Source organism: Theropithecus gelada, chromosome 2, assembly GCF_003255815.1.
Source record: "Theropithecus gelada isolate Dixy chromosome 2, Tgel_1.0, whole genome shotgun sequence".
NCBI lineage: Eukaryota > Metazoa > Chordata > Mammalia > Primates > Cercopithecidae > Theropithecus > Theropithecus gelada.
In genome coordinates, this window is record NC_037669.1 from 102,249,174 (window position 1) to 102,272,094 (window position 22,921).

Genomic DNA, 22,921 nt, shown 5'->3' on the forward strand with positions numbered 1-22,921 from the left:
GCAAGCTCCGCCTCCCGGGTTCACGCCATTCTCCGGCCTCAGCCTCCCGAGTAGCTGGGGCTACAGGCGCCCGCCACCTCGCCGGGCTAGTTTTTTTTTTGTATTTCTTAGTAGAGACGGGGTTTCACCGTGTTAGCCAGGATGGTCTCGATCTCCTGACCTCGTGATCCACCCGTCTCGGCCTCCCAAAGTGCTGGGATTACAGGCTTGAGCCACCGCGCCCGGCCGCCTGTGGTTACTTTCAAATTGTCTCTTCTCCCTTCTGAATTTGTGGGCCCTGAGGGCTGGTCCTGGCTTGTGGATGTGTTTCCTCCTCTGTGGCTGACACCAGAAGGCTTTTCTCTGGAATTGCCAGTTGGCTGATTTAGCAGTTGTATAGGGAACCATAGCCCTGCCCCCAGGAGTGTTTTGTGCAGTGCTCTGTCCTGGGGTGGGGGTCGAAATAGAGACAGGGCTCAGTAGCCATGTACTCACAGCTCGGCCTTGCTGGCCAGGTGCCCTGCCTGTGGCTCCCAGAGGCCCACTGGACTTCCTAGGGCTCCCTGGCTATTTCCTAGCACTTGCCAAGTGTTCAGCTATCTCTGGAGGAGTCCTGCTAGAGCCCAGTTCACCTTACCTTCTCCTTTTCCTCCTCCCCAGGGTGGAGTCCATGTCCCTGGCTGACAGAGGGAACCCTGGAAATATTACTTCACGCTTGATGGAGAAGGAGAAGGCCAGAGATTGCCTGATTCCTATGGGGTGAGTGCTCCCATAGCTCTGTGTGCTTGTGCCCTCTCAGCCTGGAGCAGGGGGCCAAGGAACTTTATCATCTCTGGGCTGGCGGTGCCAAGCCTTGGCCTCCTTCCTTTGGGCATGGTCTGCTCTGCAGGGACTTTGGGGATGAGACTTGATGTTGCCCTTGACTTCCATTTCCTGAAGCCCCCAGGTCCTCTCTGTGCCCCCGAGTTTCCAAACATCACCTACCTTGTCACTCCCACACTGAGGTGCTCAGTCATAGGAAGGACGATGGTAGCTCCACTCCAAAGCCTTGGGGGCCTAGAAAGTTGAGAAGGCAGTGGGAAGCTTGTGATGATTGAACATGCTGGTGGGGGGAATTGGGCCCTGTCAGGTGCAACATGAAAAGTATGTGGCATTTGGCCAGGTGCGGTGGCTCACACCTGTAATCCCAGCACTTTGGGAGGCCGAGGTGGGTGGATCACAAGGTCAGGAGATCGAGACCATCCTAGCTAACACAGTGAAACACTGTCTCTACTGAAAATACAAAAAATTAGCCGGGCGTGGTGGCGGGCATCTGTAGTCCCAGCTACTCGGGAGGCTGAGGCAGGAGAATGGCGTGAACCTGGGAAGCAGAGGTTGCAGTGAGCTGAGATCGCGCCACTGTACTCCAGCCTGGGTGAGAGTGAGACTCCGTCTCAAAAAAAAAAAGAAAAAAGAAAAGTATGTGGCATTTGTATGGAACACCTTAGCTTCTCTGAGCCTCTGGGCCATCCCCAGGGTCTGTGGGTCAGGAGTCCTGGATCCACTAGATATGTGAGGAGACTAAGGCTTGGAGAGGGGCAGTGCCGTGGCTTCTTTCACATACTGTGTCTTCAAGGGAAGCCGATGAAGCCAGAAGCCCAGGCTGGAAGGCCTAGCTGTGGCTCTAGGTTCTCAGGATAAGCATAGACACCAGCCAAGGTGACCAGGAAGCCTAGGTTTGGCCTTTCTGGAGGAGATTTGGGAGTCCTCATCTCCCTACATTGCAGCAGTTTTCCTTGAGGCATAGAAGAAGCTGGCCAGGAGTAGCCAGTTAGTGCCCCCACCCAAACCCTCCCCTGCTCCTTTTCTCCCCTGCGCTGAGGCAGCTCACCCAGGGAACAAACTCTTTTTTGCAACTGCCCCCATGCAGGCTGCCCTATCTCTTGGAGAAAGTCTCTTTGGTATATGAGCTTCTCAGGATCTGGCCAGCATTGCTGACTTCCCTATCTGTGCCTTTATATCCACCCTCAGGGAAGGCTGTACCATATCCTGAGTCATCACTACTGTCTGTGGCATGGACTGCCCTTACATCCTCTCCTGCTTACAGCTTTGGGAATCCAGAGTTCTAAGCACAGCTCTACAGCCTGGTCCCTTCCTCTAGGCTGTCAGACCAATGCCCACACTATATGCTGTTTGTGTTCTAGGATAACCTCTGAGAATGTGGCTGAGCGGTTTGGCATTTCACGGGAGAAGCAGGATACCTTTGCCCTGGCTTCCCAGCAGAAGTGAGTACTGCTTGGGGAGGAATGTTTAAAGGGCTGGAGAGTGAGGTTTTGAGTCTATCCTAAGTGGTCTGAAGTGGCACCATTTTGTAGTTACCGCTGGGCAGTGAGTGCTTTCCAGGCCTCGTGCCACCCAGGTTGGGGATGGGAAGTGGGAAGTGTCGGGGCCACTGTGAGTTGGTAGTACTTCCAGGTTCTATTACTGTCTGTTCACCCTGACTTTGCCCTAGCTAGGCCTCAGTTTCCCCCTCTGTTCTTTTCTGGCTGTGGTTTGCAGATTGGACATTGTGGGAGTCCAATCCTGGAGCGTGGGGCCAGGAATGTTAGGGACCCTGGCATCCTAGCTTCTGGACCATGCTGGGTCTGTGGCAGCATCCTAAGGCAAGAACTGGGGATGATATCAGAGAAACCCCAGGGGCTCAGGCAGGCTAAGATTGGCAAGTCCGGCCTGTCCAGAGAGAGGACAGCAAAAGCAGGAGTGGTATCTGGGCCAGCTTGGCTTCCCTGAGGCAGTGATTCTTAGCCACTTTGGGTCACATAACCATTTGAAAATGTGTTGGAAGCCTTAGATTCCTTCCACTGGAATGTCCCTGGACACTTAATATGCTGCACATGTTTGTATTCCCTTAAATACCTTGTGCTTTAAACTGCTTAAATAAAAAGTACATGAGTAGTTTAGTATATGTCACTTTAAATAGGGGGAAACTGGGGAGTAGATGACATCGAACTGTTGAGTTTGAGCAGAAAAGTTGGCAGAACCCAGCACAAATATTTCTGGGGTTCCATCCTCAGTTTAGCAGAGAGAGCCAAGCAGGCTTAGTCCCTCTCGGACAAAGGGCTCTAAGTGGAGGCACCACCTCCAAACACCCTTGCCCCTTTTGAGGCTGGGATTGGCCACGATCTGAGGTCTAGGGCTGATGGTGAAGTAGGCCCTGTAAGGCCTTGGCCGTGCCCTCAGAGCTCCCCCAAAGTCCAGCATGTCCCTGAATTTAGCAGCCTAAGCTTGCATCTACCCAGATGGATAGGGGTTGGGGGCAGGGAGGAAGATAACCCTAAGGGAGCTGAGCCTGGCTGTCCATGGTGCTGGCAGGGCAGCAAGAGCCCAGAGCAAGGGCTGTTTCCAAGCTGAGATTGTGCCTGTGACCACCACGGTCCATGATGACAAGGGCACCAAGAGGAGCATCACTGTGACCCAGGATGAGGGTATCCGCCCCAGCACCACCATGGAGGGCCTGGCCAAACTGAAGCCTGCCTTCAAGAAGGACGGTTCTACCACAGCTGGTGAGACTGCTTTGGGGTGTGGGTGTGAGAAAGGAGGCCATGGCCATGCTGGGTGCTGTACTCTGGGAACCTGGAATAGACCCCTCTGCAAAGTAGAAGTGGGAGGGCTGGGATCTCCTCAGCCCCACCCTGATGCCTTCTTACCCCAACAATTTGCCCCTAGGAAACTCTAGCCAAGTGAGTGATGGGGCAGCTGCCATCCTGCTGGCCCGGAGGTCCAAGGCAGAAGAGTTGGGCCTTCCCATCCTTGGGGTCCTGAGGTCCTATGCAGTGGTTGGGGTCCCACCTGACATCATGGGCATCGGACCTGCCTACGCCATCCCTATAGCTTTGCAAAAAGCAGGTAAGGTGGCTCCTTCACATCGTATCTGGGTCCCACCTGGATCCTGCAGCTGCCCTGCATGCTGTTGCCAGGGGCATGAGGGTGGTCCTGTGGGTGCTGCAGAGTGGAGGTGGGGCAGGCTAGTGTCCCATACTCCAAGCCCTTCCTGACCCCACAGCTGAGACTGGCTCACCCTTTTGGAAGAGACACATACCAGGCAGCCTGTAGGTCCGTGGATGGGGTGGGTCCCAGGGGAGGCAGACGGCCAGTGTGTCAGTTCAGGTCTCTACCTTGCCTGCAGGGCTGACAGTGAGTGACGTGGACATCTTTGAGATCAATGAGGCCTTTGCAAGCCAGGTGAGCCCTTGTTTCTCAATGTTGCCTTGGCCCTGGACAGCCGAGGTGGAGTGAGCAGGCAAGTGGTGCAGGGGAGGGGTAAGAAGGCTGTAGCTGATGATCTGCCTCCTTCCAGGCTGCCTACTGTGTGGAGAAGCTACGACTCCCCTCTGAGAAGGTGAACCCTCTGGGCGGTGCAGTGGCCTTAGGGCACCCATTGGGCTGCACTGGGGCACGACAGGTCATCACGCTGCTCAACGAGCTGAAGCGCCGTGGGAAGAGGTAAGGCTTTGCTCCTGGCAGTGGGGTCATGGGGGGATACCCAAGCCAGGGCACCTGAGGGGCAGGGGATAGAGGTAGGTGGGCTTTGGATCATAATCTCGACAGACACAGTCCTGAGCGCCGTAATCCCAAATGTTGAAATCCCAAAAGATCAAAGTCCGTAAGGTCTTGGCTAGTCCAAAGGTAGTGAGTTATCTTGATTGTTCAGTTACAGATCAAACTCCTTATCCTACTGTTTACCTCCTTCTTACTTCTACACTTGACTAGTCAAGCAGAAAGATCCTTACTGTCTAAAATCCCAAAAAATCACAATCTGAAAAGATTAAAATCCTGAATGTTGAAATCCTAATGTTGAATTCATGTTATGAATTCTAGAGAAGGGATTAGTGCATTTTCCACCGTATGTAGAATACTGCATCATATTAGTTACACCATGTAACTAATTGTCTTATTTGGAAATTAAGTATGGTTTAAGGAGATGTGAATGGGTGCTAAGTTGACAAGGAATGGACTTAATTTTGGGAATACCTAGAAACCTGACAAAGTAATGTTTTGGGTGTGTCTGTGAGGGTGTTTGCAGAGGAGGTTAGAGTATGCATCTGAGTGGACCAGGTGGGGAAGATCTGCCCTCAGTGTTGGCAGGCACCATCTAATTGCCTAGGGCCCTGAGAGAACAAATGCAGAAGGTGACCTGTCTCTCTCAGAGCTGGGACACACTTTCTGCCTTGGACATCAGAAATCTGATTCCATGAAAGTGCATTATCACATTGACTTTGTAAGCCTTGTGCATGTACATAAAAATGTTGAAACTTCCTCAGTAAATGAAGAAGTGTGCTGTTTGTGCACCTGCATTTGTGAAAGATAAAATTTCTCAAGATCTTGGTTCTTTGGGTGACTACTTATGCAGTGCTGACCCATCCCAGGTTGGTTTGTTTTTTGAGACAGGGTCTTACTCCGTTGCCCAGGCTGGAGTGGAGTGGCTCCATCTCAGGCTCACTGCAACCTCTGCTTCCCTGGCTCAAGCAATCCTCCCACCTTGGCCTCCTAAGTAGCTGAGACTATATGTGCGTGCCACCACACTCAGCTAATTTTCTGTATTTTTTGTAGAGACAGGGTTTTGCTATGTTGTCCAGGCTGATATCGAACTCCGGGGCTCAAGTGATCCTCCTACCTTAGCTTCCAAAGTGCTGGGATTACAGGTGTGAGCCACAGTGCCTGGCTCCATCAGTTTTTGATCAGTCTCATCAAAAGACATAGGTTGTCCCTCATGGTATTCATATGACTGCAGTTATAAAGCTGGGTGCACACGATTACCAGCCATTTATACAGTTTGCTTTTTAACCTATTTATGAATACAGTTTGTCTGTTTATAATTGTTATACTCCTGTGACTATTGTTAGCATACCTGAGTGTTTATGTCTGTAAAAATTTGTAATTATTGCCTATTTTACTGTGTAAAGTAGCCTGTGAAGTGTTCTGTTGTTTTTGTTTCTCAAATAAATCCACTTTTAAAAATGTATTTTTTTGTTTTTTGACATGGAGTCTCACTCTGTTGTCCAGGCTGGATTGCAGTGGTGTGATCTCGGCTCACTGCAACCTCTGCCTTTTGGGTTCAAGCAATTTTCCTGCCTCAGCCTCCTGAGTATCTGGGATTATAGGTGTCTGCCACCACACCCAGTTAAATTTTGTATTTTTAGTGGAGACAGGGTTTCACCATGTTGGCCAGGCTGGTCTTGAACTCCTGACCTCATGATCCACCTGCCTCAGCCTCCCAAAGTGTTGGGATTACAGGTTTGAGCCACTGCACCTGGCCTAAAAATGTAAATATTTTTTAAATCAATCTTTTAAAAAAGTTTTTTTCTAAAATGGGGTGTTGCTATATTGCCCAGGCTGGTCTTGAACTCCTAGGCACAAGTGATCCTCTTGCCTCAGCCTGCTGAATAGCTGGGACTACAAGTAGATGCCACCATGCCAGGCTTCCAAATTATTTTTTCCAGAATTATATTTTCTAGATTTTGGTCTTTTAGGATAGTGATTTTCAGGATTTTAGACCTTAGGGGTTTTTGTTCTTCCAGGATTTCAACATTTGGGATGATTGCGTTTGGGACTGTGTCTTTTGGGATTATGATCGGTCCCTGGGGAGGGGAACATGCACACAGAAACACCCTGAACTGAGGATGTAGGGGCATGATCCCTGTTTTCCCTGAGGGCCAGCCTTGAAAGGGATACTAGCCTGCAGTGGGCATCTGCCACCGTGTGTGTGCCCAAGTGGGAGGCCAGGGTACTGCTTGCCCACAGATCTGGTCTGATGGTTTTGCATCCTACTTGTCCATGAAGTCCTTCTGGCTCAGCCTGGTCTGGAGGTAACTTGGTGGGTGCCTTTGCCCAGCCAATTAAGTTTTGTTTTCACAGGGCATACGGAGTGGTGTCCATGTGCATCGGAACTGGAATGGGAGCCGCTGCTGTCTTTGAATACCCTGGGAACTGAGTGAGGTTCCAGGCTGGAGGCGCTACGCAGACAGTCCTGCTGCTGTAGCAGCAAGGCAGCAACACTACAGAAGCAAAACCACATGAGAAAACTCAGCACTGGTGGTGGTGGCAGTGGACAGATCAAGGCACTTCAACTCATTTGGAAAATGTGAACACTGATGACATGGTATAGGAGTGGGTAGGGTGTTGAGCCACGCATCAGACCCTCTTTAGCTGTGCAAGACAAAAGCAGCCTGGGTCATCCAGGCCATAAGGCCATGGTTAATTCTTAGGGCAAGGCGAATTCATGGATGAGAAGTGCAATGGGCATAGTAAAACTGCATGAATTTATCTTAGTGGCTGTGGTTTTTTCCCAAGGCTAATTTTGCCATACTGGTCTTCGCTATGCAATGAGTAGTGATTCTCAATGCGGTGGTCTCTACTGTGGTGTAGCCTATCCTTTGTGTTAGCTCTGAGGACATATCATGAAGGCCTAGGCTGAGACCATTGTGGAAGGGGGTTCTTCCATTCCAGGAGCTGCCCAGAGGTCCCCAGGTCTGTGTCTTTGTGCTGAAGATCTGCTCCTAATCCCTGGACAATGTTTATTCTCCAGCTGGGGCCTAGGGCTGAGGGCTGGGGCGGAGCCTCAGGGCTGGTGAGGCAACATGTATCTCTCATCATAAGAGCCTTGGCCCCGGAGCCGCAGGGTGCAGGACTTCTCACCAAGCACACCTTCCACCACCATCGTGGACTCGTACAGCTCACTACTCCTGTGGGGAGCATGTAGGGGCTGAGGTTAGGAGGGGCCTGGGCAGGGGGTCCAGGCCCTGTGGGCAGTTTGGGGGAGATTGGAAGGGGCTGTACCTGGCAGTGAAGAAAACCTGCAAGGCGATGGAGGTTGGGGGTGCATTGGTGGATCGTGCTTCTAGCAGCCCACTGCTTGGGGAGACGCCGAAGGCCACAGCGGCCTTGGGTGGCTCCTGCTGGCCTGCACCAAAGGGAAGGGAAGACACATGAGTGCAGGAAGCCCCATGTACTACCACAAGAAGACTTCACCCTCCCCCAGGCCTGCATCTCTGGTCTTGTTCAGCACTGCAGGGCAGGGCAAGCCTGAGATCATGTGGAATTGGGGGACTGGCTGTTCTGCAGAAATTCCAAGTGGTGCCTGCCCTGGGAGCCAGCATGCAAGGACAGGGCACAGGGGCCCCCTTCCTGGGGGTCTTCTCTTGTCACAACCCTGTAGGGGAACAGTGGGTAGGTGGGAGAGTAGGACATACCCATCAACATAGTCCAGTAGCTTCGGCAGCCACTCAGGTTCATCAGGTAGACCTCCCGGACTCGCTGCTGGCTCACAAAGCAGGTCCCAAAGTCCACCCAGCTGGTGGAGAGCTGCAGCTCAGGCACGGCCACCACAGCCCGCAGGGGCACCACCTGTGGGAGACCAGGCAACCTTGTCCATTCTGGGTGGGCTGTGAGCCAGGGCCTCTGGGACACAGGGAACCCTGCAGACCCCAAGTGCTGATGCTCCTGAGGAAAACGGGAAGTGCCCAGCAGTTGGCAGGGGGCCAGTGCCGCCTTCGAAGGCCACAGGCTGCTACTGGGAGTCTGCGCAGGGAAAGGGCCAGGGTGATGCCATCCATTCCCCCGCTGTCCCTGCCTCCCTAACTCATAAAGCTCCAGTCCCTGCACCCTGGCTGGTTGGGCTGCCCTCCTTCACCCCTCCTCCTACTATGGTGGCCCCCAAGGCCCATCCCTCAGCTCCTCTCAGGCCCTGGACCATTTGTTTGTGTCCCTTGGCCGCAGGCCTCACCTGTGCCCTGCTCTATCTCCTGGCAGCCCCTGCATCACACTCAGGCGCTGCCATGCACGATCCCATGGCCTCAGTCCCAGTAGCTGCCTGGGTGCCAGGCTGGAGCGCCTCGGCTCCACTGCTGAGCCTCCTGTCCCTGGCCTCTCTGGAGTCCTCCCCAGGCCACTCCTTCACTCCTTACCAGTAGCCCCTGCTCAGCCTCCACACTACGACCTGGTGACCTTCTGGTCCATGGTGCTCGCCCTGGTGCTTGAAACCTAGCAAGCCCCAGGGCTGCCCCTCGCAGCTGCCTCAGGTGCTCACTGTCCCCACCCATCAGGCCTTTCTTTTGGCCTGGCCGTCAACCTGTTTCCCTTCCTTGATTAATCGGTGTACGGGCTTCATGTGCCACCTCCTGCAGGGAGCCTTCCCTGATTTCCCACACTCAGGCCCTCACCTGGCTTTGGGCTCATGAGGCAGGTGAGGGTGGATGGCCCTCATCTCTCTGCACACAGGTCTTCTAGGGGAGACTGAGCACTAGGACAGAGGCAGGGGTTCCTTATTTCTAAGGGCCCTGCTAGGGCTTTCTCCTCTGGCCCCAGCAGAACAGAGCCCAGCCTACTTCCACCCTCCTCCACATGTGGGTGGGCCTGGGGCATGCCTGAGTGGTCTGGTTGGTGTACTCCAGGAGCAGGTTCTGAGTAAACACCATCTCTCTCTCTCCACTCGCGCTCTGCTGAATGTCCACCCCAGGCAGCGTCTGGTCGGCCGGGAGCTTCTGATAGGAGAGCAGCTCCAGGGAGAGTGAGAAGGACACGTTCACCTGAGCAGATGTGGACATGGTGTCATCTCCGGCTGCAGAGGGCAGGTGGCCACTTCCCCACCTGGAGCTCCATCCTTCTTCCCTCCCAGGCCCAGCCTCTAAGGCCCGGACTGGCCCAGCCCTGCTCAGCCAACAGCCCAGCAGCTCCCCAACCTGGTGCTTTTCATTCCACAAGTGCTGCCCAGCACCTACTCTGCCCAGCACCTTGCTAGTGTCAGGGACAAGTCATGTCTGCCCTCAGAGGTCAGAGGCTAGAGGGGAAGGTACATGAGCAAGCTGCCCTTTACCACTTCAAATTCCCAGAGCTGTGGTTGGACTCAGAGGCAGAGGAAGGACTTGGTCTGTGTGCTGAGGACAGTGAGGAGCCTCTGACAGGTCACCGACCTGGCAGGGAGACAGGCTGCAGACCACACATGAGTGTGATGATGCCATACCAGGGGCTGAGGCTGTAACTGAGGCTGGACAGGATGGAGCTTGGACTCCTGGCTCCCAGCACAGGTCCTTGGTACAAGTTTATCAGAATCAACTGTGAGGCACTTGTTACAAATACAGATTCTTAGGCCTCACCCAGACCTTCACATCTCTGGAGGTAGGGTCTGGGAGCTGCTGCCTTAATAAGCTTTGTCAAGGGTACTAATTTGCTGGGAGCAGTGGCTCACATCTGTAATCCCTCCTTCCCTCCCAGGCCCAGCCCCTGAAGGGAGGTTTTGGGAGGCTGAGGTGGGAGGATTGCTTGAGCCCAGGAGTTGAAGACCAGCCTGGGCAATGTAATGAGACCTTGTCTCTGCAAATAATAGCTGGGCATGGTGGCATATGCCTCTGATCCAAGCTACTTGGGAGGCTGAGGTGGGAGGATTGCTTGAACCCCCAGGCAGTTGAGGCTTCAGTGAACCATGATCATGCCACTGCACTCCAGCCTGAGTGACACAGCAAGACCCAATCTTAAAAAATAGGCCACTGATTTATTGGCAGGCTTAGACACCGCTGTCCTAAACCAAGATATGGGTGTAGGGATGAAGAAAAGAGAATAGTGTTGGGAGAACTTTAGGAGGGGGCATCCGCAGGGCTTGGTGGCTTGGTCAGAGATCGGTCTACGACAAGGGGTGCCAGAGCTCTGGGCATGAGCAAGGGGGTTAGGAGTGGTATTTGCTGAGACAAAATGCCACCACAAAAAGGAGGCACAGGTGTGGGGCAGGACAAGGTGGGGGAGGGGATGGGGAGTTCACTTTGGACAGGTTGAGTTTGGCTCTAGAGCCTGGGAGATAATTCCAGCCAGGAGCCAGAAACCTGAGCATTGTTAGCTCATGGAGGGTGAGATGCAGCACCATTATGGGATGTCCTTTTTGTGGAACCTTTGGGCTTCCCCAGAGCTGCCAAGGACTTTTAAATGCCTGGTGGCTAACTGCCATGTCTCCTGGGAAGCTCTGGGGGAATGGAACCTCTGGCTGTGCTCTGAGCCTTGCCCTCCATTTAGCTTGTTGAAGGGAGCAAATGCAAAGTGGGTCGAGGGTGCCATTCTATCTTCTGCAGATCCGTGTGTGTCCCTGACCTCCATGATGAGGTCCTCAGGGAGTTCCATCACCTAGCCCAGCGTCTAGTACACAGCAGGCCCTCGCTACACAGTGGAGTATACATTGGATAGAGAGAATAATGGCTGTTCACTGAGGCTCTGGAAATGGATAAGACAACCCAGAAATGTGCAGAGTGAGGCTAGAGCCTGGCAGGGCTCAAGGGAGCACAGCATGAAGAGAAGCCCTCCAAGGAGAGGAAGAAAGAGGACCTCTGAAGCAGGAGAGGAAGTAGGAGACAGGGCAGGGCTGTCTACCCTCAGCCTGCCTCTGCACACCCTGGAAGCCCACTGTGCAGATATGGGTGTGTACACACTCAGCCTCCTTCCAGTTGCCTCAGAGACCAGAGGAAGAAGTTGATGGTTTCTACTGAGGTCCTGACATTCCCAAGACCTTCCCCTACCCAGCCAACTCTGAAAATACAGGATCCAATTATCACTGAGAATTAGTTAGAAGAGGAAAATTTACATTAGAATCTGGAGTGTCTTACAATTACAGCAACCCCATGGGCTCACCTGAGCTGGGACACAAACCCTTGCATAGGAAGACAGAGTCTGTGTGGGAAGGGGAGGTGCTCGCAGGAATGCATCAGCCTCCGCCAGCATCTCAGCAGTGGGGACTAAGAGGGAAAGGGAAGTCTGGGGACATTTCTGGAACAATTGCATGCATGTATGTGAACACAATGTCTGGTGTGTCCATGCCCATGTCAGCCACTTGTGCAGAGGTGCTGAATGTGGTCTCTGGTGTGAGCACACCCCCGAGTGTTCATGCAGGGTATGGCAGGGTCAGGCACGCAGTTTGCATCTGGGTGCAAGCACGTGAGGGTGGCGTGCAGGGGTGCTGTCTATACACATGCGAGGGTGTGCCGTCAAGGCAAGGGCTGCAGACGCTCCCACTGACCAGCATGTTCTCCTGTGCTGGGAGCACTAGCTGCTTGTCTGCTGAGGCTGTCTCCTCCTCACACTCCTGCTTCTGGCCAGGGCCAGGAGCTCTGTGGTCCCAGCTCGCCCCATCTTGGGAAACGGAGAAGGGCCTGGAGACCATGAGCCGGAAGTAGTGTGGGATCTCTGTAGTGTTGGTCAGCTTCAGGTGGTGGGTGATCACCAGCTCACTCAGCACCTGGACAGCCACAGAGGTAGGAGGCAGGGAATGCATCTTGTCTCTCTCTTCAACCTCATGGCTCTAGGGTAGGGCTGGGAGGGCTGGGGGAGGGGACTTGGACTCAGACTATAAGGCCTGAATCCCAGAAGGGCACACAGAGACATCTGAGGTCCAGGTAAGCTGGCAGGGCCAGAGGGTGGCAGCACACTCACCCCAGAGCAGGGCTGCTCGGGAATGAGGTCACTGGCCTGGCACTGGAATTCCATGCTGCCGCCGTAGTCCAGCTCCACACTTAGCCTGCCCAGCAATAGGCATTGTTGGGGCAAGCCAGGCGCCTGGGGCCTCCTGGCTGCCCTGACTCTGCTCATCCAGCCTCAGGCCAGCCTTTCCCCAGGCTCCTTTGCTGACTTCTCCCACCCATGCCTGCCCTTTTGCTCTGAGAACCCTGCCTGGCTCCACCAGTGCCTGGTGAGGGTGCACCCCATGGGGATGAAAGGAGATGGGGCACCCCAGCTGACTCACTGTGCAGGCCTCACGTAGCTATGCAGGTCCAGTTTCAGGGGTCCCACCGCAAAGTCCTGCAGGCGATGCCTCTTCCCTGGAATCTCCCTTTCCACCTACTGAGCCCAAGTCTGATCACAGCTGATCCCTGGGCTGAGCAGGCAGCATGCTACCCAGGAGGGAGCAGTGGCTGCGGCCCCCAACCCAGGCCGGAAGAGCTCACCTTGCTGTCCAAGCTCATGAAACCCAGGGCGTAGCCAGTACACTCCACCTTGTGCAGTATCTCAGGGCTGAGCACCATGGGGGTGAAGGAGATGTAGATGGTGCTGCTGCCCTCAGCAGGGACCACCTGGCATGGACACAGCAGCCTTAGCACTGTCCCATGGCCATTGGCCGGCCAATGCAGACAGCTCCCAGCCCCTACCCCAACTCACCACCTGCTTGGGGCTGATACAGTACAGGTGGCCGGATGGCACCCCCTCATGTGCCTGCAGGATGACTGAGATGAGCTTCTGTGACACTCTATTGCTGGCACTGGAGCTGCCCTCAACCTGTCACCAAGGAGTCACGGAGGTTCACGCAGACACTGAGGTTCAACTAGCCTACTGGCCACACCTCAGTGACCCTCAGTGGCCAGCCTGCCCCACCCCTCCACCCCTGCTCACCGATGAGTCAGTTTCATGGCTGAATTCTGATGAACTGGAGGGGCTTGGGGACCAGAGGAGGCAGCCACCCTCCGAGGTATCCGGGCACACAAGCTCGTTCCCGGCTTGGTCCCGCAGCGGGAAAGGTGGCCCGTAAAACACCAGCAGCTCCACCAGCCGGTCTTCCTTGTCTTCTGGAACGTAGGTCTCCCAATCCAGGCGGATGTCTGGGGCAGATGTGGGGGGCAGGGTGAGGAATTAGGGAGGTACAGACAACCCCCCTGGACCCCCTCCTCCTCGTACCCCCAGACAGCGATGACCCGTTCTCCCTTACCTCGGTGGAGGGGGTGCCTCTCTGCCTCTCTAATGCCACTTCCAGGCAATTCTCATTTAAAATTTTAAAAAAGGATTTATAGGCTTATGCCGTCTGGTTCTATCACCTGAAGTCCTCATGGTCACAAGACCAGGTCTCCATGTCCAGATGCCTGAATGCAGGTGCTCTGCTCTCTCCCCACAGCTGCTTCTCCTTCTAGCCTGTTTGTGGGCAGGCTGGGCTCTCTAACCCCCACACGCCCTTCCTTCTCCCCATCTATCCATCAGCCTATGTCAGCTTTCACGTCCTTCCCCAGCCAGACTAGTCTTTGGGGGCCGCCATCTCCACCTCTGTCTTGCCAGCATCCTCATCTCTCCCTTTGCACCCACCTGGCAACCCCTGAAAGAACTGAACTGCACCATCCCTCTGAGTACCACTGCGGGAAGTCCCCCAACTGAACAGATTGCCACCCCCATCAATCTGTCCCCAACCTAAACTGGGGCTCCCCATTGCTCTCTCTCCAGCCTGCACCATGACAATGTCAAGCTGTCCCTGCCCTCCTCCGACACCTCCATCTGCCTCCCCACACCCAGCCGGTGGCCCCAGCTCATCTCCCAGAAGCCCCCAAACTGAGAAGTTCCCAAAGTCCTGTCCCAAACATAGACATCTGCCTGCATCGAACCCATCTTCCCCTCCCCTCCTGCCTTCAGTCCAGCTCCCAGCCCTCCTCAGGGGCCAGCGTGGCCAGGGCCCTCTTCAGTGTCACCAGCTCCCTCTCCTAACCCTTCCTCAGACCCAGAGCACTCTTTGTTCCCATATGCTTCCCTGGCCCACATGGGCTTACCCTTCCTCTTAGACTCAGCCTACACTCTGCCTCCCCTCCGCAGGGCAGTCTGGCCCCTCAACACCTTCCCCCAGCACTCCGGCCTCCCATTCAGTTGTACGCCACACACTCCACACACTGCAGCCTACAGTCACGTCTGTCCCCTCCGTCAGGAGGGAAGCCCCTTGGCAGAGACCCTGCTGTCCTGTCCCCGCTGTATCCCCAGCAGCTCTCAGGCAGCTCAGGTCCTGCCGGCTGGAGGAATGAGAAAGGGATCCCCTCTTATTGTCTGTTCCTCCACACAGCAACCCTGACGGGAGCAGGGCATCCGTGGGCCCATCCACACCTCCGTAACTACAGGCCCCCTGGACACCTGGGTCCTGTTCATGGGCCATCAGCTTCCCTCCCACCTTCCCTCCTAGCCTGGCTCATCACAAGTCACAGCCTGTGGCGAGAGTTCTGCTTTCTCTCATGCATGTCTTACCACAGGGACTGGAGTTATTCAGGCGAAGGGTGCGGGTAACTGTGTCTCCTCCGGAGACCTGGGTGCCGAACCTGGAGGCGGACAGACTGGATTCAGTACAGCCACAGCCAGCGTACACCTTGCCGGTGTCTCACTCAAGAATTAATGAGACCCAGGGCTGGGGCTTCCCCAGCTGGCACCAGGTGAGCCGGGCTCTGGGGCTGCCCTGTGCCCTGGCAATCCAACCACCCGCCCTGAGCAGACTACGCTGATTCCAGTTCAGCTGTGCCAGGGGCCCTAGGGCTGGTGCTGACCTCGGGCCACACTGACTACTCGCCACTTCTGCCCCCTGAAATGGTGGTGGCCATGTCCCCTGAGGCCACCTTCCCTCAGGGAAACCTTGGCCTGGAACCTTCTTGTAGGTGGCACCAATGGCCCTAGCCCAGCTGAAGAATAACAAGCCGACGTGGGCAGCCCAGCCCGGAGGCCGGAGGGTTTCAGGGGCTACCAGGGAGCAGAGGCTCAGGCTGAGCATGGAGCACCTGATGGCTGGTTCCTTCTGGGCCTGGTCAGTAGTGTAGGAGGTGGTCCTCAGGGAGCTGACGGGGCAGCCCACCACTGCCATATGCACTGGGATGACTGCCAGCGGCAGGTCTCCCACCTGCAAACACACCCCAGCCCTTTGTCACTCCTGTCACCAGTTGCTACCACATCCCCTCTGGGCAGGGCCTCCACTTGTCCAGCCAGACAAGGAGGGGCCCCACAGTTTGGTCCCAGCCTCACTGTGTACCACTCTGGCTTCTCTCCCACTTCCCGCCATCTGTACTCTCCCTCCCAGCCAGGCAGCCTGCACAAAGCTCCCAGCCTGAGAACTTTTTTTTTTCTCTTTTTTTAAATAGACACAGGGTCTTACTATGTTGCCCAGGCTGGTCTCAAACTCCTGGCCTCAAGCAATCTTCCTGCCTCAGCCTCCTAAAGTGTTGGAACTACAAGTGTGAGCCACTGCGCCTGGCAAGCCTGAAGCTCTTCGGCCTCTGGTAGTCCCTTTGATCAAATTTCTGTCTTTTAAATGAAAAGAACTTTATTACTTTTCTCTGCTAATCAAAAGTAATAAATCTTATTTTTTTTAAATATAAGAGTGTGATAATCACCTCCAATCCCACCTCTGCAGTATGACTTGCTGTTAGCATTTCAGTGTACAAGTATCTACACTTCTTTCGTGTAGACTCAGATATAAATGGGGAGCATGCTGCACGTGCCTTTCTTTAATAATCTTTTCTTTTAACAATATAGGATTATTATTATTATTACTGTTATTATTGAGACAGAGTCTTGCTCCATCGCCCAGGCTGGAGTGCAGTGGCATGATCTCAGTTGACTGTAACCTCTACCTCCTGGGCACAAGCAATTCTCCCACCTCAGCCTCCTGAATAGCTGGGACCAGAGATATGTGCCATCACGCCCAGCTAATTTTTGTATTTTTTGTAGAGAAGGGGTTTTGCCATGTTGCCCAGGCTGCTCTCAAACTCCTGAGCTCAAGACATCCACCCACCTCAGCCTTCCAAAGTGCTGGGATTACAGGCATGAACCACTGCACCCAGCCAACAACATAGGATTAATTTTTACTAATAGTTTGCGGCGTCATGTAACAGGCTGTGCAGAATTCCCTTAGGGATGTGGCCCAATGTCTGTACCCACTCCTCTACTGACAGACATGGAGAAGGGGGGCTCAAAGCACCCGTTCCCCTGTACCTTCACCAACAACTTTTAAACCTTACTAATGTGTCAAAACCAGTATTTTGTGCTCTTGTATTTTGCATTTCTTTAATCATCAGTGGTGGTGACAGATTTTAATGTTTATTGGCCGTCTGTATTTGTCTTTCTTGGAGTTATTTATTCAAACCTTGCCCACTTGGGATACTTTTCCCCAGCTTCCTGTTATTTAAGATCCCTTTTTATGTTAACATGATCAATTCTTTGTCATACATAACACACACAATTTAAAGCAAATATCTACTACAATTAATCTGTTCAATTTACTAAACAGTTCATGAAAATCTTCTATTTAACAACTTAACGGTAGGATAACGTATGCATGTTTCATCCCTCCAGACTAAATTAGGGGCGCCTTGCTGGTTACCTTATTCTTCCCTGTATCCTCCACAGTACAGTGGCCCACACAGGAACCCACACACAGTAGATGCTCCATTTATGCTGAGTGCTGGAGCAATTAAATGGACCCCTGGGTGAGCCCCACCGAGGGCGGGGCAAGGACGTGGCTCTGGGAGGCTGCTACTGTCCCTGCACTCCATACTCCCTACTCCAGCTCTTGGGTCCTGGCCCAGGCAGGCAGCCTACTGTCTCCTCTTCCCTCCTCGATATGGCCCCAGCCCTGCACCTCCTGGGAAAAGGTGTGGAAAGTTCTACTGCTTACAAGGACCCCTCCTGCCTAAAATGCCTCAGCTAGAACACCAGAGGCTGCCTCAGACACGAACGCCTCGCCCAAGCTCGGTGGGCATTGTGTTTCAACCTGGTGAGGTTTGAGAGTCTGAGGGCCAGGTGTTGGAGGGGAGAGAGGCTGAAGGCGAGGGCTGGGCAGACACCCCACTCCCCCAGGCCACTGCCCTCCTGTGTGCCCTTACCGTGCAGATGAGGTTGTCCCAGTACTCGCCCCACATGTTGGCACAGCCTGTGATGTCAATGCACAGCTGCTGGTAGGGCCCCAGCATGCCCTGGGAAATGTGAGGGAAGAAAGCAGCTCCTTTCCCATGGGATAGCATGCTCTCCATAAAATCTGGGAAAGAACCGCAACTCTGGGAATTCACAGGACTGGGGCTGGGAGTGAGGCCCAAACCCTCGGGTGCGAGCAAAGCACTGCCCCTGACAAGCCACCCTTCAGCCTCTCCTTGGTCAGGCTACATGTGCCCTCCTCCTGGGAACCCGGGATCCAGGGGCAAGCTACTCAAAGTCCTGTGCGGTCAGCCTCTCTGCTGCCTGAGAGGCCGGGTCCCTCCCTCATGAGCCACTGCCCATCCCAGATGGAGTCCAGGCCCTGTGCATAAGCCTGTGCCCTAGAAGGGAAGTGGCCTCAACAGGAAGAGGCAGTCAGGTGGAGAGCCTTGGCCATCTGAGAGCGGTCTCTGGTCCTGGTCCTGCTCCCTGGCAGCCTCCGGCCCACATCCACAGAAGGCCATTGCTCTGGCCATGGCCTGGGCCCCGAAGCCCCACCCTGGTGGCGCTTACCCAGCTGCTCTCGCTTGGCCAGGTGCTCTTGCATCCGCACTGTCTTTAGCAGGGCAGGAGGCATGTCGGGACTTTACAAGTGGAGACACAGAAATAGTATCAAGTCAGACAAGCCTGTCCCAAGACCTGAGCCAGGTTCTAGAGCAACCAGCATTCTACCAGGTGCCCAGCAGAGGAAGGTGGCCCTGCCTGCTCTTCCCAGGGGAGGGTGGGCCAGTTCTCTCCTTTACCTCCTTCTCTGGTCTTTGCTCCCACTGTACCCCTACCATTCAAACATCCCCAGCTGTAGGCCACCCGCCAGCTGCAGGGATTACCTCCCCAGAAACCCAGGCAGGCTCTGAAGCAGGACTCCCTGCCCACAGGCTCTGTGCCATGGTTACTCCTGGACGCAAACCCAGCCCAGACTCCCCATCTCTAGCCCAGAATTCTGCAACAGGCCCATTTCCAGTTTTTCTTGCTGACATCTGTCCAGCACTGGGTACACACTAGCTTTTCACAATAGAAAGTTAATGCCTTATAAACCGTTCATGGCTCCCCTTCCACCCATAGCAGTGGTTTCGAAGTTGGGCCCTCTTGCTTCACTAGATTAGGTGGTGAGGTGTCCACACAGTGGGGATTACAGAAAAAAAAGTCCTAAATTATAATGTTTGATTTCAAGTTAGAGATTTGCAAAATTCCTGAATATTTAACAATCAGTTCTCCTGAACCAGTGCTAGCTGGTTCTGGCACACCTCTGTGTGTGTGTGTGTGTGTGTGTGTGTATGAGCATGTATGTGTGTGCATGTGTATATTTGTGTCTGTGTATGCATATGTGTATATGCATGTGTGTACATGCACACACGTGTGTATGTGTATGCATGTGTATATGTATGTGTGCATGCATGTGTGGGTATATGTACATGTGTATGTGTGTGTGTGTGTCTGTGTATGTGTAAGCAGCACTCTAGATCTTGCCTCTGTCCTTACACATAGCAGCTTTGCTGATCAGTGTCTTATCTACGGGGCACCCCATCTCACTCTCCACATGTCAGCCCAAACACGCTATCAGTGGTCCCTGAAGACTCCCTGCTCCTGAACTCTTCCTCCCACCCCTTGGCCTGCACAGTTCCTTCTGTCTACAGTAACCGCTCCCTCACCACAGGCCCATCTGCCTGGTCCATCAGAAGCCTCCACTCCAGTAGGCCAGGCTTAGGACAAGGGGCCACAATCCCAGCCTCTCCTACAGGCCCACTCAGGGCCTGAGAGGTGGACAGCAGGAGCCATTTCCTCTCTGCCTGTCCCCAAGTCTACACTCCCATCTCTCACACCGTCCGGCCATTGGCCACCTAAGCCACAGAGAGGCTCAACAGGGTACCCCCCATCCAGCTTCATCTGCCCTGGGAAATAAAAGAAGCAAGACTTACAGGCTGGTCTTTTTGCTCAGGCTGTTTTGGGGGCTCCCGAAGTACTCAAACTCGAGGGAGAAAGGGGTCTGTATTGGGGAGTGATTGGTGAGAATGAGCTGGCGATTCACACGGGTCCTCAGTGGCACCGTTGAGCCAAAGTCCAGGCGGAGCTCCTTTGGGTGCTCTGACCACTGCTCTGTGCTGAAAACACTGTCCTGTGTCCATTGTACCACGTAACACGCCACCCTTGGCCCTGCCCAGAGAGCTATCTTGGGTGGGCGTGCAGAAGCTGCCCAGACACCAGGCTTCATCCTCAGACTCCTGTTTCATTGAGCTGCCAATCACAGACCCACCTTTCCTGCCCGCCCATGATGCTGAGAGAGGCCTCAAACTCTGCACAAACTGTCCCTGGCCAGGGGCGAGCTGGCCTGGCTCCCAGTTGCTGGGCCTCATGGGGGCAAGCCCAGGATACCTACAGCCCTGTCCCCTGCCATCTCCTGCCTGTCTGGGCACCATGCCTCCAAGTGTGTGGAGGGAGACCACACAGAGGGCAGGGACGGGGTAAAGGGAGCTGTCCCTACAGGAGTGGTGAATGGCCGCAATAACACTGTGGTGTTTCCTGGCTGCAGGAATCGGATGGGCACAGACTGACACCACAGTGCGTGCTGGTCCCAGGTGCAGTTGCCTCATTTCTCAGGCCACTGCCACCCCCAGACCCCCAACCCTGGGCTCACCTGCAATCAGAGCTCTCCTTAGAGATGGCGATGGCCACTTGCAGTCCCTGGGGCTTCCCAGAAATGCCTAGAACCAGTGGCTTCTTCATGCCTGACACGTGACAAGGGAGGGCCAGATGGGTCAGCTGTTCCTGTAAGAAAGCCCATGCAGGGGTCAGACCAGGGCTGGGGCCTCTGAAGATGAGCCCGGATGGTCTTCCGCAGCACAGGGGATTGCGGTGGAGGGGTCAACATGAAGGCCTTGACCTCTGGCCAGGCTCATCTCCAGTCCCTCCAGTGAGCCCAGCCAGTCGGCCCGCCCTCAGCCCCAGGAGGCCTGGCCCTTTCCTCAAGGGCTTATGGCTGTCTGAGTCTGCCCCAAATATCTGGGCATGCCCACTTGAAGGGAGATCCCTCAGAGAGGGCCTCTGGAGAAGCTGCACACTTCCTCTGATGAAGCTGCTACCCCAGAAATCAAACCCTCCCTGAGCAAGATCTGTTCCACACCCGGGCCTGCCTGTCTGTTGTCCCAGAGCTCAGGCCGGCCATCCCCATATTTGCCAGTGGGAACTGAGACCTGAGTCTGCAAGTCTCTGCAAGGAGGAAGTTTCTTTTCCCACAAGAACCACAAGGGGACAGATAGGAACGGCCCTAGGACTGAGCATATTCCACCCTGATGGCCTTCCTCTGGGCCACTCCGGGGGAAACCTCTGTACCAGTTAGCCTCCAAGCAGTACCTGGCACAGTGCCTGCTGTGAGCAACAGCTCTGCTCTGGACTCTCTGGGCAAATCAGAAAGCTGGGCCCAGCTGTGGCCACAGAGAACGGCCTGGGGAGGGCAAAAGCTCATGCCAAAGGCCAGGCATGGCCAGTGGGTCTCAGGGCACATCCAGGCCTGCTCCAGGCTCTCTGACCATGTGTCCCTAGGGAGCAGACACAGCAGGAATGGGAACCCCAGAACCAAATGCAAGAAATCTCTTCCCCACCCACAAGAACCAGCAGTGTGGCCTAAGCTAGGGCCTCCCTGGGGGCACAGGTGCATAAGGTTGGCAGGGTGCCTTCCCAGTCACTCAGGCCCTACATTGCCTTACTCACCTGGGTATGAGCAGTCAGCTCCAACTTCAGCTGGCACTCCTCGCTGGGGCCCAGCAGGCCATGTCTGGGGGAGACTGTCACCATGCAGAAATCTGCTTGGTGCCCTAGGAGCTGGCAGACATGAGTGAGACTGTTGGCATTTACTGGGCTCCCAGAATGGACCAGGATCCAGAGAGCGGTCAGCACTGCCGCATGCAATGCTAGAGACTGGCAGACTGGGGCCCGCAGCAAAACTGACAGGGCTGGGTGCTCACTTCTGGGGATAAACCAGGGGTCCCTTCTCCTCTCCTCCCCAACCCTGGATGGAATTTACCACTTGCTGGGAGGTTGTCTGGACTAAAGAAACTGCCCTTGAAGGCCCCGAGGGATGGGCAGCAGAAGGCAGATGCTTCTGGTGCACATGGATCTGGCCTTATGTCCCACAACACTCAGAGCTCCCTAGTCAGCCACAGGCAGCAGCAGCACCACAACTGGGCTCCAACAGCTACCTGGGCCAGTCATGGGCAATGCAGGCTGGGAGGCTCTAGCTGTGTTCACCAGAAACTCCTTCTTGGGCAGGGAACTGGAATTCCCTAGAGGCAGGGCAAGAAAAAGCTGGACCAGATACCCTGCTCCTTTGAGGAGCTTTTACGCACACTATGGAACAAGGGACAAGCTGTGGGAGGGAGGCTGAATATCTCTGTTCTGCGAGGACATTTGGGGGACAATGTCCCGCCTCTACATGGGCCTCTGTTGCTGAGGGCTGCAGACTGCTGCCTGATGCTGTGGGCTCACTCACCTTGCCCCAGTGGAACTGGGTGGGCAGGAGGGTGCCATTGATAAGTGTGATGGTTGTCCTCGTAGGCACACCCAGGTAGAGATTTCTAACCTCCACCTGGCTGCTCTGTAGGTACACATGGGGCTTCTGTACCTCAGCATACACAGGAAGGTAGCTGGAACACAAGGAAACAAAAGGCATACTGATCAGAAAAGAAGTAAAGCTGTCCCTATTTCTAGATGACATGCAGTCTATGTAGAAAATCCCAAGGTATCTGTATTTTTAGAAACTCTAGAACTAATGAGTGGGTTTGGCAAAGTTTCAGGGTATAAGATCAATATACAAACATCAATCACATTTTTATACACTAACAACGAACACATGGAAACTGAAATTTAAAATATAGTACCATTTATAATTGCTCAAAAAGTAGAAATATCGGGTGTAAGAGAAATTGTTGCAAGAACACTGTAGGCTTATTTCAAAGTGGCTTAATTTCACTTTTCCTCTGGGCATATTTCAGAATGGTTACTTCCCCTCCCCATCCCACCCTGGCTAAACAAGAGAGAATTTTTTTTCCAGTTTTCATCATGAGAACCTACTGAGCCCCCAGGATTTTTAAACTCTTAAGCTAGCCTATACTCAGCCACCAGGAATTTGTTGAAGCAACCATTTAAGTGCTCTTCTGCTTCAGGTAAACTGATCTGTATTCTCAGTATTTGCCTATATCTCCAGCTTTTGGGATGGCCATTTGTCCTGTAACCTCAATTCTCT

At 54.2% G+C, this 22,921-nt stretch overlaps 2 protein-coding genes across 6 annotated transcripts in view; one reads left to right on the forward strand and one right to left on the reverse strand.

The window, feature by feature from the left end:
- Positions 1-7,286, forward strand: part of ACAA1 (acetyl-CoA acyltransferase 1) — a 14,822-nt gene extending 7,536 nt beyond the window's left edge. The window contains exons 6-12 of one of the 3 annotated variants that reach the window (XM_025375105.1): positions 640-738; positions 2,163-2,243; positions 3,331-3,521; positions 3,685-3,864; positions 4,145-4,200; positions 4,316-4,461; positions 6,874-7,286. In XM_025375105.1, coding sequence (XP_025230890.1) covers positions 640-738; positions 2,163-2,243; positions 3,331-3,521; positions 3,685-3,864; positions 4,145-4,200; positions 4,316-4,461; positions 6,874-6,949 — 829 coding nt within the window. In that variant the 3' untranslated portion in view covers positions 6,950-7,286. The remainder of the gene's footprint in view (positions 1-639; positions 739-2,162; positions 2,244-3,330; positions 3,522-3,684; positions 3,865-4,144; positions 4,201-4,315; positions 4,462-6,873) is intronic. The other 2 variants (XM_025375107.1, XM_025375106.1) reach the window with 2 other exon arrangements.
- Positions 7,255-22,921, reverse strand: part of DLEC1 (DLEC1, cilia and flagella associated protein) — a 67,149-nt gene continuing 51,482 nt past the window's right edge. The window contains exons 20-37 of one of the 3 annotated variants that reach the window (XM_025375104.1): positions 22,169-22,322; positions 21,391-21,501; positions 20,318-20,448; positions 19,602-19,784; positions 18,199-18,269; positions 17,598-17,749; positions 15,498-15,616; positions 14,977-15,047; positions 13,378-13,583; positions 13,147-13,263; positions 12,936-13,061; positions 12,734-12,828; positions 12,424-12,508; positions 12,011-12,229; positions 9,381-9,542; positions 8,208-8,361; positions 7,795-7,918; positions 7,255-7,700 (exon numbers count right to left, since the gene is read on the reverse strand). In XM_025375104.1, the coding sequence (XP_025230889.1) occupies positions 7,577-7,700; positions 7,795-7,918; positions 8,208-8,361; positions 9,381-9,542; positions 12,011-12,229; positions 12,424-12,508; positions 12,734-12,828; positions 12,936-13,061; positions 13,147-13,263; positions 13,378-13,583; positions 14,977-15,047; positions 15,498-15,616; positions 17,598-17,749; positions 18,199-18,269; positions 19,602-19,784; positions 20,318-20,448; positions 21,391-21,501; positions 22,169-22,322 (2,404 nt within the window). In that variant the 3' untranslated portion in view covers positions 7,255-7,576. Of the gene's footprint in view, positions 7,701-7,794; positions 7,919-8,207; positions 8,362-9,380; positions 9,543-12,010; positions 12,230-12,423; positions 12,509-12,733; positions 12,829-12,935; positions 13,062-13,146; positions 13,264-13,377; positions 13,584-14,976; positions 15,048-15,497; positions 15,617-17,597; positions 17,750-18,198; positions 18,270-19,601; positions 19,794-20,317; positions 20,449-21,390; positions 21,502-22,168; positions 22,323-22,921 lie in introns of all 3 variants that reach the window. The other 2 variants (XM_025375103.1, XM_025375102.1) reach the window with 2 other exon arrangements.